We start from the raw sequence: 12,002 nt of genomic DNA on the forward strand, positions 1-12,002 counted from the left end.
AGTGCTGAAATGCAACTAGTTTGAATTGAGACGGGCTGTCAGGGTAAAATACACACCACGTTTCAAAGATTGAATATGCAAATAAGGATGTCAAACATCTTACTTATCATTCTTATATTGATTATGTGTTGAAATAATATTTTGGATATGTTGGATTAACTAAAATACATTATTAAAGCTAGTTCCGCCTACTGATTTTTACTCTTCAGTGTGGTCACTAGAAAATTCTAAATCCCATATATGGTTTGCAGTTGTGGCTCATGTTTTATTTCTATTGGACAGCACAGGCCTTGTGGGAGCTGAGTTGGAAAACACTGATTTACCAATTCATTATTTATTAGTGTCTGTTTAAGAGATATGTGCTCCCTGCCTGGCGGGCTTCAGACAGGATGGAGAGTGGGACGGAGAAGCCAACGTGAAAGTAAAATTTACTGTGAGAAATGTTTGAAGTGGTCCATATTCCAGGACTCTGGGGGCCTGAAAAGAAATCAGGGAAGGCTTCACAGAAGAGGTGACTTTGGTGTTAAACATTATAGGATAAGTAGGAGTTTGCCAAACAGAAAAAGGAGAGGAAGGGCACTCCAGGCTCAGGGAACTACATGTGCAAAAGCCAAGAGGTAGGCAACTGCATGGGGTATTCTGGGGATACAGGAAGTGAATTGTGGTCCCCAAACAGATTGTTGGTGGAAAGGGCCAGGGATGGACCCAGACTGCATAGGGCCTTGAATGCCAGTAAAATATAAACCCAGGGACAGGGCTGAGGCTCAGGAAAGACTCTTAAGCAGGAGGTAGGGGTCCAGGTGTGAGCGATCTCACCTACCCATCTCCCTCCAAGCTCTTAAAGGACCAGACCAGACCTGGTTTGAATGTGAAAAATAAACTATTTTATTTCAGTGTTTGCTCCTTGCGGTCCAGAAGCGCATCTGCTGCCTGCTTGGAACCCAAAAGCTTTTATAAAACTGTAGAGAAATAGGGCTCTATGTATAGAGAAAATGTACATGTTAATTCATGGTGTGACTCTTCCCTGTGCAAAGCAGAAAGTTTAAATGCAACAGCGTGATTCTCTCCAAGTCCTTCTCCGGGATTTGGGGGGCCCTGGAGGCTGTGACCTCACCGCCAATAGAGAACCGCCCCCGCTTCCAGCCTGAGGGAGGCCCAATCATGTAGAAAGAGCTGGAGGTAAAATCAAAGCTGACAACTCATGGGCCACCCCCCCAGCTTCCTCAGGGGCAGGGGCTGTGTTTGGGGGCCCTAGCCTTGCAAAGGAGGGGCAGCTAGGTGCCAGCCTTGTTGGTTAGTGGCCAGCACTGGCAGCGAAGGCTCTTGGGAAGCCTAGGCATTGCAGCGGGCAGGCTCATGGGTAGCGTGGGGGTGTCCGGGACTCTTCTCCTCTAAAACTGGGATCTGAAGGGTGGTACCTGGGCATAGGAGGGGATCAGGAGAGGTCTGGGGACAGAAGGTAGTCACAGTCATGGTTTCACTCTCAGAAACATCCTGGGCCTGTGGCCTAAGGCTTTGTGGAGCAGGGGATGGACCTTGTGGTTATTTACAAGGCTGTGCCATACAAAAGCATTGCAAGCATGGAGTGGAGAGGACCCCTGGAGATGAGCTGGTTTAATCACTCCTCTGACCAAGGAGGAAACCGAGGCTTGGAGAGGAGAAGGCAGTGCCTGGCCAGACATGGGGCCTGAACCCAGCCCAGGGCTCTGACTCCCAGTTCCCCAGTTCCCTCCTTACCTCCTTGTCTCAACTGAGCCTTTTTCATTATTTTATTAGGTCCCAGACAGCCTCTCTGACAGTCTCAGGTCGGGCTATGGTTTTCAATGGAGCAGTGGACTCAGAGTCAGAGGCCCCGACTCTGTTCTTGGGCCTTCACATTGCCCAGCCTTGCTAATAATCACGAGGCCACTGGTACGGAGGGGGCCACCTCCCCTCTCCAAGCCTCAGTCTCCTCATCCTGGAAGCAGCTCCCACAACAGTTTCCCATAGTGATTAAATGGGTTGGCAGCCCCATGAGCCCCAGCAAGTGTAGAAGGCACCCAGCACATAGTAGGTGGTTCACAATGGTGAGGTTGAGGGGAAGGGCTATTAAGCTGGGGCTGCTGGGAGGTGGAGGGGACCCTGGGCCTATCGCTGTCCCCCTCCCCCCCAGCTCTGGCTGTCCCAAGGGCCCCTGGGGCTGGTGCAGTCAGGGGAACAGGTACAGGATGCAGTCTAGGGAGCTGGATTCTCTGATGCAGCCAAGGGCCACGCTGCCCCTTTTTTGGCCACTTAAAGGGGCTATGGAGTAGATCAAACAATATGGCGGGCAGCCAATGGCTTTCCAAAGGGCATCTGGGCAGGATTGGGAATGCGGGTCTTTCCTCTCTCACCCCAGCCCCAGTCAGCCAAGGTCAGGGCTCCCACTGTTTCTGGCACAGAGCATTCCTCGAAGCTAAGGTGGGGGTGGGGACCCACAGGCTCAGGGGGCCTAGATGGGCCAGGAGCACATTCAATCCCTAAGAGCCCGCACAGGCTGCTCACCCTGCTCTGGGGTTTGGGCCCAAGAAGGGACATATTTTGTTCATTAGCTTGGGATAAAGATTGCGATCAGGTGGGTGCTCTCAGCAGGCTGACGTGGGGCTGGGCACAGGGGTCCCTTAGGCGGGGCCAATGATCACATTCCGGAAGCCCTTCACAGCCTTCAGCTTGTCGCTCTCGAAGTTCACCACCAGCTTGTGGCGGCCCACGTGGAGTGGCAGCAGGTCCACTCTCACTTTGACTTCCTCCCCAGCCTCCACGGGGTCTTGGCTGCAGTGAGAGAGCGGATGGTGAGCGGAGGGGCCCAAGGCCTGGTTCCCCTGTGCTGGGGTCCAGCCAGGAAGACACGCAACTTCTGAGGGCCAGCACAGTGTCTCCATGAATTCGAGTTAATGCTGACAATCACCAGTGGGCCTCATTCTCAGCCCTCTGCGGGGCCTGGACAATCTGCCCTCCTAGAGTGTACAGTGCGTGTGCACATGTGCGTCTGTGTGCATAAAAGCCGATGGTGCATTTGAGGGTATGAGTGGGTACGCTTAGGTAGCCAGAGCATGTGTGTGAAAATCCGTTGAGCTGTACATAGATGATCTGTGCTTTTTACTGTATATAACTTATATCACAGTAAAAAAGTCAAAAATAAGAAGTGTGTGCTCGTATGTATGTGTGCAGCAGGTATCCATGAGGAAACACTGATGCATGTGTGTGCACGCACGTGTGTGGACATTCGGAGGGCAGGTGCCTGTCTCTGTGAGGACGTGTGTGTTGGCAGGTGAGTGCCTAGTGACGGATGATGTCACTGTGGAGGTCTGTGCATGGGTGGTGTCAGCACTGAGAGAGGATGCGACGGTGGGAACTCTGGCCCCAGGGTGCCTGGGAGGGACACCGGGTGCAGGTGTGTGTGGGAGATGAGAGGAGTGGGTCTCGGTCAGGGCTTGGGGCCTAAGGACAGTCCCTACCCACACTGGCATCTGCGCTCTTCCCCCAGGCCCCGAAGCTAGAGCAGCCAGCACTTACATTTCCACTGTCTTCTGCTCCTCGGTCAGGCCGGCCCCCTCCACAGTGAAGATGCAGCCTGCCAGGGACACAGTGAGCGGGTTCCGCAGGGACACCTCAGCCACCAGCTTGCGTTTCTGTTTGGGCTCCCCGAGGATCTGGAAGAGGGCATGGGGCAGATGGCAGGGGCAGGTGAGATCTGGGCTGCGCCGTCTGTATTTGCAGCAATTTGGCCCAATGTTTGCTAAACAAAGCTGTACTCAGCTCTGCCACGATCACCCCTGAACTCTGTGCCTCAGTTTCTTCATCTGGAAAACATTGATTGTGTCACCTGCCCAGGTCTCCTGCATGGAGCAGCAGTGAGGCTCCACGTGACCCAGTGGATATCCAAAGTGCCTCCCTTGTCCCAGCATCTGGAGGGGAAAGATCACAGGCTTTTGAGCCCGGCTGATCTCTGCCCATTCCTCACTGTGTGACCTGGGGAAGTTACTCCCCACTCTGCACACCTTGGTTTCTTCATGGAGAGAAATGCTGGGCTAAGGGTTCTTGGGAGGATTCACTGAGCTAATATGTGTGAGCTTCCATATCTATGCGTTTCCTATTGATATGCTTTTAATTCTTACAACCCCCCTCAGTGCTATTATTAACCCCATATTACAGATGAGTGAACTGAGGCACAGAGGGGCAAAGTCACCCGCCCAGGGTTGCCCTGGTACAAATTCGGGCAGTGAGACTCTAGTCTGTGCCCTTCACTCCCCCACCCCTCCCTGCCCCACCAGTGCCCAGTGCCAGGGGGCTCCAGCCTTAGTAGTATAGTATTTTAAGGATTCATGATTCTAAGATCCCCAAATTCCACGACCCTATCACTCTGGGATTTTTTGATTCACTCCTAGAGGTTCCCAGTTCCCAGTTCTCTAGGCTTCATGATGCTTTTCTTTGATGAGGCTAGGATTTGAGGATCATTAAGGCACCAAAGGTCTGGAGCTTGCAGGGATGCAGGTGTGTGGGGTGGGTGGGGATCTGCCCTCTCCCCAGCGCTGAGCTGCCCTGGGACCCTGCCCCTTGCCCAGCCTGTCCTTACTCGGATCTTGATCTCTGGATTCTCCAGGTAGAGGTCCCTCTCCGCCAGCAGGTAGCTGTTGGTAGCTGGCTCCACGAGGAGGCCCCGCACCTTGATGAGGTTGGACTCCGTGAGGCAGTCACAGTACTTCTCATAGAGGATGCGAAGAGGAATACTCTTCTCTGCAGAAGGGGAGAAAGGAGGGCAGTCACGTTGCAGAATCACCCCTCCACCTCTCTTCTTGCAACTCCTGTTGGAGTTGCAAGGAATAGAGAAGGGAAGGAATGTGCTTGAGGTCACACAGCAGAGGAATGTCTGGGCGGATCCCAGAACTCCCCACTGCGGCTCCAGGGTTCCCAGGGAGGAGCTGGAGAGTGGACTCAGAACAGTGGGTAGAGGACGCCCTTGGGCTCCCACAGACCTGGGTTCTAATCCTGCCTTTGCCTCTTCTGACCCTGCGCCAGCCACCCCACCTCCCAGATCCTGGATGTTTGGATCGGTGTGGCACAGGCGCACATAAGGCTGTGGGAGGATTTGCTGAGCGAGTGTCCCGCAACAGCCTGGTGCGTGCAGGACCCAGGGTGTGTGAGCTGTAGACTCTTCATCCTGGGGAGGATCAGAGCTGACATCTGCTCCTGTACCTGGCCCTGCACCTCACACGGCAGTCTCCAGCTTCACCTTCATGACAACCCTAAAAGGCTTGTGCTTGTATTGCCACCCAACTTACAGATGAGAAAACTGAGGCTCAGGCAGGTGAAATAGCATTGTCCAAGATCACACAGCTAGTATGGGCTGTGCAGGCACCTAAGCTAATAATCCAGATCTTAGAGGCCAACAGCATGACCCACACTCACTGAAGAATGCCTCTCAGGGACAGAAGGTCACTTCCCTCCACGAGGCTCATGAGATTGTACCCATTGCACAGATGAAGAATCACCTCTGCCAGTAAGTGCTCAGATTGGGAGACTTGGCCTCTAGCCCTGCCTGGCCACTCACCGGCTGTGTGAGCCTGGGGAGATGACCTCCCCTCTCTGTTTCCCCTGCTTCCTCTCTGTTCCCCAGATCTTATCACCTGCTGGACAGAGCTAAGACCAAGGGTCATTGCAGAGCACAAGCTGCACAGTGAGGAGGGGATGAGAAAGAAGCTGGCAGGACCAAACCCACCACCAAAGGGTGGTTTTTACCCCTATGTTTCTGAAAAGAACACTGAGGCTAGAGGGCCTTAGTAGTTTAGCATTTTAAGGATTCGTGTGGTTTAGCATTTAAGGAAACAGACTGGAGGTCTGTTTGTAGGAGGCAGGAAGGAACAGTAAATAAATACAAGTAGTTGTGTGCAGTGGCTCATGCTGTAATCCCAGCACTTTGGGAGGCTGAGGCAGGAGGATTGCTTGAGCCCAGGAATTTGAGGCCAGCCTGGGTAACATAGTGAGACCCCGTCTCTACAAAAAAATACAAAAATTAGCCAGGCGAGGTGGGGTGAGCCTGTAGTTCTAGCTACTTGGGAGGTTGAGGTGGGGGGATTGCTTGGGCCTGGGAGGTGGAGGCTGCAGTGAGTCATGACTGTACACTGCACTCCAGCCTGGGCAGCAGAGTGAGACCCCGTCTCAAGAAGAAGGAAAAAAAAGAAGAAAAAAATACAAGCAAAATCATGCATATTCAATTCTGGCCAGGTACAGTGATGTGCTGTGGACTGTTTCAGGCCTGCGTCTACTGCTAAAGAGGGAGATGGGCAAGGCTTAGGGTGCCAGAGGCAAATTAGCACCCTCGGAGACTTTCCCCGGGAGGTTGCCTGAAGGACGGATTGAGACCCGAGGAGACAGTCAGTTTCTCACTGTGGGATTCGAAGTTCAGGCTTTGACCGTGAACACCGGTGGTCCGCATCCCCCACTCTGGAAAACACTGCCCCGGCCTACCCAGCCCTTTGACTTTTCGTTCCCCTGGGGGATCTGCTCCAACCTCTGATCAGATGACATAAACCAGGGAAGAAAACCAAACTTTTGTGCCAAAAAGGACAAAAGAGAGTGAGAATTACTAGGTCAGGACCTGGTGGTGCTGAGTGGAAACTCTAGCTCTGCAGGAAAGAAGGAAAACATTGTCCTCCAGGAGCCTGGACAATGTGGCCAACTGTTGACCCTTCCCAGAGGTGGAGGCCAGGGCAGGGCCAGACCTCTGAAAGTCTATGTCCACAGGCTAGTGGCCATGGCCTTGGCCTTGGGCCAGATGCTAGAGGAAACGTGTGTGGTTGGGTCTCAATCATTCCTTAGACAATTTGCCCTGTTCTAGAAGGTTACTCTGGGGACAGTCACCGAGGCCACACTGGCTACATTTATATGACCCACCTGGAGGGATGAGAGAGGAGAGAGCATGAAAGCGGAAGGCAGGAAGGGAAAGAGAGAGAAGCAGCAGAAAAAGGAGGCAGGGGTGGGGGCAACTGGATTCCTTTCAGCTGTCCAGGGCCTGGCTTCCTGTCCCCCAGCACATGGAAATTCCCGAGATCTTATCATCAAAGAATAACAAGCAACTCAACCACGGTATGGGGGCCTGGAGGGAACCCATCACAGCTTAAGCTCAGCATTGGAGGTTCAGACAGGGCGTCTTGGACCAGCCCCACTTTTCAGCCAGAGCCCAATGCCCAGGACCTCTGCCCTTCCCTTCCCTTCCCTCCCCATCCCTGAAGGCTATGCCTCCAGTGGGTCTCCAGCAGGAGGGACCCCTCTGTGGTGAGCACATTCCTGGGAGGATGAGAAAAGCCAGCCAGCATGCTTGGCTGATGGCCACAGCAGAGCAATGCTCTGAGTGTCCCGATGGTGTCTGGGAGGCGAGCGCTGACTCCACAGAGGTCTGGGGGGAAGTGATTTTGATGCATCTGGCCCAGGCCTGGAGTTCACCTCATGCCACTCATTCTAGCAGAGACACTTTCTCCCCTTGGAGCAGCTCTGAGCACGAGAAGAAGCTGGTGGGTCCTTCTCAATCTGCATCGAACGATGGGACCTCCTCTACAGTGTCAAGCCCAAGACTTCACCACTGCTCAGTATGTCCCTGTAACAAAACTGCACTGTGCCTCCTAAATGTATACAGACACACACGTACACACACGCACACACACATGTATACACACATGTACACACACACGCACAAAGAACAGGGCTGGAGGGGGCTCTTAAAAGAAGAACCCACCTTCCCCTTTAATCAAACAGGGAACCTGTAGCCTGGAATGGAGGAGAGGAAGACCCAGGAGCCCACGGCCAGGCAGCAGATGGCAGGAACCAGAACATGGGTGTCCTTTTGTCCTGAACCCCCACACACCTGCAGCAATGGATCCTGTCCCAGACTCCTGGGGCCTGGATGAGAGGCGAGGGTTGGGTCCTTTCTATACCACCGAGGCATCATGGACACAAGAACCCCCAAGCCCAGGCCTGACACCATTGCCTGGCCCAGCAGGTGTTCAGGAAAGGTCCATGGCTTCCACCTCCCCACGCCTCTTTGCATTTGCACTCAGGGAGGAGTGAGGGTCCCGCCACGTGCTGGCACCACTGTGTACTTTCCAGATACCTCCTGAGCACATGTCCTCTCCCTCGGTCCTCACAGCCTGGGGCGCATCAGATGGGCCCGTGTAACAGGCGAGTGTGACCTAAGGCTCAAGAGCACATTCACCACACCCAGGGTGGTGCATTGAGGGCAGCAGAGCCAAGATTCAGAGCCTGGCCTTGCTGGCCTCGGAAAATGTCTTTCAACAACTTCAGTGTTGGGCTCTGCCCTGGTGCCAAAAGGCTCTGCCCTGTGAGGGCCTGGCCCCTGCTGAGAGCTCTGCCCAGGGCCTGAAGTGGGTGTGCAGCTCCAGGAGTGCCCACAGTGGACCCAAGACAGAAATACCAGGGGGCAGCAACTGTCAACATTGCAGACACCCCGCCCACAACACAGACCTGCTTTCTTAGGAGGGCAAAAGCTGTGCCCCAGATGCCAGCCCATGGGCGCCAAGGGTCCAGGCCCAGTCATAGGGGAGAGGGACGATCACTGGTTTGACAGGCAGGAGTCCAGGGAGAGGAGATGGGAAAACACACTCTCCAACACAAGCCACGCCTCACCCGGGGGCTCTCCAGCATCTTTAGGTGTGGCCACACTGAATCCAGGCTTGAGTGCCTACTGTGTATACACTCTCCTACCCCCAATGGCCCCGCACTGTCGGATCATGACCCCCAGGAACCCCATGGGGACGCTAAGGTGCAGGGGGGTAGCCATTTGCTCCGGTGACACAGCAAGACACTGCCCAAGGATGATGCCTTACTTGGTCCTGCTGCCCCTTGGAGGATGGCCAGTGCCTCACTCCACAGCTCCCAGGTCCTCTCCCAGCCCGGAGAGTCCTCTGCCCTCCTCGCACCTGCAGGGCTCCAAATGGCAGAAGGGGGGGTGGGGTTGCTGGGTTGTCAGGGAGGGCAGTCGTGGGTGGAACCCTGGGCTGGACTCCTGGGCTATGTGACCTCATGAGCACTGCTCCTCCGAGGGCCTCAGGCTTATTTTTAGAAAGATAATCAGACACAGTGACAAAGCCAGACAGTGAAAGGGATCCAGGGGACAACTGCTGTGCAGGCCTCTGCACGGGCAGCCTGGTGACAAAGGCTTGGCCCGGGGCCCACTTGGGTGGTCTAATGATACCATTTCACAGCGAAGGGGATTTACCTAACAGGGCGACTAGACTGGTGCTGGGGACACTGGCGAGGGACGATCAAGTCCAGGAAGAAAGCACTTCTCCCTGCAGAGGCCGGGATGCTCCTGCCTACAGCTCGCTGAGCTGCTCTGCCCAACATAGCAGCTTCTGGTTGCATGTGGCTATCTAACTTTAAACAGAATTAAAACTTTAGGTTTGGCGGGGTGCAGCGGCTCAGGCCTGTAGTCCCAGCACTTTGGGAGGCTGAGACGGGTAGATCACTTGAGGCCAGGAATCCTTGACCAGCCTGGCCAGCATAGTGAAACCCCATCTCTACTCAAAATACAAAAATTAGTCGTCATGGTGGTGCGTGCCTGTAATCTCAGCTACTCAGGAGGCTGAGATTGCAGTGAGCCAAGATCGTGCCACTGCACTGCAGCCTGGGCAACAGAGCAAGACCCCATCTCAAAAACAAACAAATAAACAAACAAGAACTAGTTCTGCAGTTGCACCAGCCACATTTCAAGCGCTTAGTAGCCATGCGGAGTCCGTGGCCACCACGCTGGACAGGCAGCGCAGGCACAGAGCATCTCCATCACTGGGGAGAGCGCAGCAGGCGCTGCCCAAGGCGCTGGTCTAGAGCCTTTGCGCTGAGGATGAGAGCAATCAGAGGTGCCGGAGAGGTTCTCAAAGGGCACATGGGGATAGGCTGTTGAGGTACGAGGGGCTGGAGACAGAGGACTCAACTGGGATAGGGCAGCAGAGGGTCTGTGAAAGCAGTCAGGGGTCACAGGAGATGAGGTGAATCCAAACAGGACAGCTGCTGAGAGGACAGGCTCAAGTCTCAGGCCCGTCACTCCCCAACTGTGTGATTTTTTTTTTTTTTTGAGATAGTCTCGCTGTTGCCCAGGCTGGAGTGCAATGGCGTGATGTTGGCTCACTGCAACCTCTGCCTTTCGGGTTCCAGCGATTCTCCTGCCTCATCACCATGCCCAGTTAATCTTTGTACTTTTAGTAGAGACAGGGTTTTACCATGTTGGCCAGGCTGGTCTCAGACTCCTGACCTCGTGATATGCCCGCCTTAGCCTCCCAAAGTGCTGGGATTATAGTCGTGACCCACCGCATCCGGCCCTGTGTGATCTTAAGAAAATTACTTAACCTCTCTGTGCCTCTGTCTCCTCATCTGGAAAACCATGATAAAATCCAACCTTCACTCTTGCTTAAGTGGGTTGATATTTATAAAGTGCTTAGGACAGGGCCTGCCGCAGAGTCAGCACCATGTAAGTGTCTGTGGGGTGAAATCACACGTGCTAAGTGGTCAGGTCACTACCTAGTGTGTTGTCAGTTGCCAGTCAACAAACGCTCCAGGAACACAGGGCCTTACCAGAGAAAGGCTCCAGGGTGAGGTTGAGCAGGTCCTTGGTGCCACACTCAGGCCCCAAGACCCCGTTGTAGCTGACAGTGCGGGCACAGAGCAGGAGGCGGCAGGCGTGCTCCTCTGTGGTGTTGTTCGTGATGTGGGCAAAGACATCGAAGTCACTGCCCATGTTCATGCTCTGGCCCACGCGGATCCGCATGGCCATCCCCGCTTCCTCCTTCTCGGCCAGTTTGTTCAGGTGGTTGGCCCTTGTGAAGGCCTCCCTCTCCTCTGAGGACCCTGTAGGGGTTGGGAAGACAGCCTCAATAACAGCTAGAGTAGATCATAGGAAGGGGGCTGGGACAGGGCGAGCTGGCTTCACAGAGCCCTGATAACTCAGGGCAGCCCTGAAGGAGCCCCTTCTCTACACTTCTGGGCCAAGAGGAGGACACAGTATTTTATTTATTTTCCACTAGTGAACTGCTATACATCCCTCAAGACCCAGCCCCAAATGACACCTCCTCTAGGAAGCCCCCTCTGACCACTCCTTCCCCTCCCTGTGTTGTTTTCTGTTTCAAACTTACCTTCTTGAGCTGCTTGAGGGCTAAGGCTGTGTTTTCCTTATCCTTATGTCATACCCAGTGCCTACAACAGTGCTTGGTGCATACTAGGCATGAATACAGTACAATCTTTCTTACCTCCAAGTATTTGCACAGGGATTGCTTGTACCTAAAATTCTTTCCCTTCCTGTCTCTGATTGTTCCCTTCCTTATATTCCATTTATCTCTCTATGTGCCTTTGATTTGTCCTCCCAGCATTCTTGGGTGCATTTCTACTTCTTTAGTGTATATCTAAAGCTCTAGACTTCCAGGGATGCAGAGGGCATCCTTTCCTTCTGTTTCATCCCTTTCAGCTAGAGCATAGTCAGGTGGCCCCAGAAAGTCAGCAAGGGTCAGGCCAAGCAGGAACCATGGTTTCCTAATCCCCTCTGTGAGCCCTGCTGTGCTTGGTAGTTGCTTAGAAATTATATATATATATCATGTTGAATTGGCTGTTGGATATGCTCAGATTTAATTTTTTAAAATCAACCAAGTCCTTTCCCCTGCAACTGATTCAACATTAGCAGCAGAAAGATGCCTCATCCTCATGTCTGCCTGAACTCATGACATTAATTTTGGGTTTATCTCGGCCTACTTCTCTTCCCTGTCTACCTTCGTGTTCACTTTCCCAGCTGTAGATCAAATGCTGCAAAAATAAACACGCAAAATTCGAGGAACCTCTTCTCTGTGGCCTCTCTGGACTTTCAAACCCCTCTAGTACAAATACATCATAACTGAAAAGTGTGGAATTGCCCACCTATGGTTATAGGTCCGGCTGCTGATAAATATCGTTAATATGCAACCTAATAATGCAGACATTCTTCATTT

At 53.4% G+C, this 12,002-nt stretch overlaps 1 protein-coding gene across 1 annotated transcript in view; it reads right to left on the minus strand.

The window, feature by feature from the left end:
- Positions 1 to 861: 861 nt before the first annotated feature.
- The window catches only part of TGM2 (transglutaminase 2), a 38,527-nt gene continuing 27,386 nt past the window's right edge, over positions 862 to 12,002 (minus strand). The window contains exons 10-13 of the mRNA XM_002747551.7: positions 10,603 to 10,875; positions 4,595 to 4,755; positions 3,535 to 3,671; positions 862 to 2,790 (exon numbers count right to left, since the gene is read on the minus strand). Of these exons, the coding sequence (XP_002747597.5) occupies positions 2,640 to 2,790; positions 3,535 to 3,671; positions 4,595 to 4,755; positions 10,603 to 10,875 (722 nt within the window). The 3' untranslated portion in view covers positions 862 to 2,639. The remainder of the gene's footprint in view (positions 2,791 to 3,534; positions 3,672 to 4,594; positions 4,756 to 10,602; positions 10,876 to 12,002) is intronic.

The sequence above is a fragment of the Callithrix jacchus genome, chromosome 5, assembly GCF_049354715.1.
Source record: "Callithrix jacchus isolate 240 chromosome 5, calJac240_pri, whole genome shotgun sequence".
Taxonomy (NCBI): domain Eukaryota; kingdom Metazoa; phylum Chordata; class Mammalia; order Primates; family Cebidae; genus Callithrix; species Callithrix jacchus.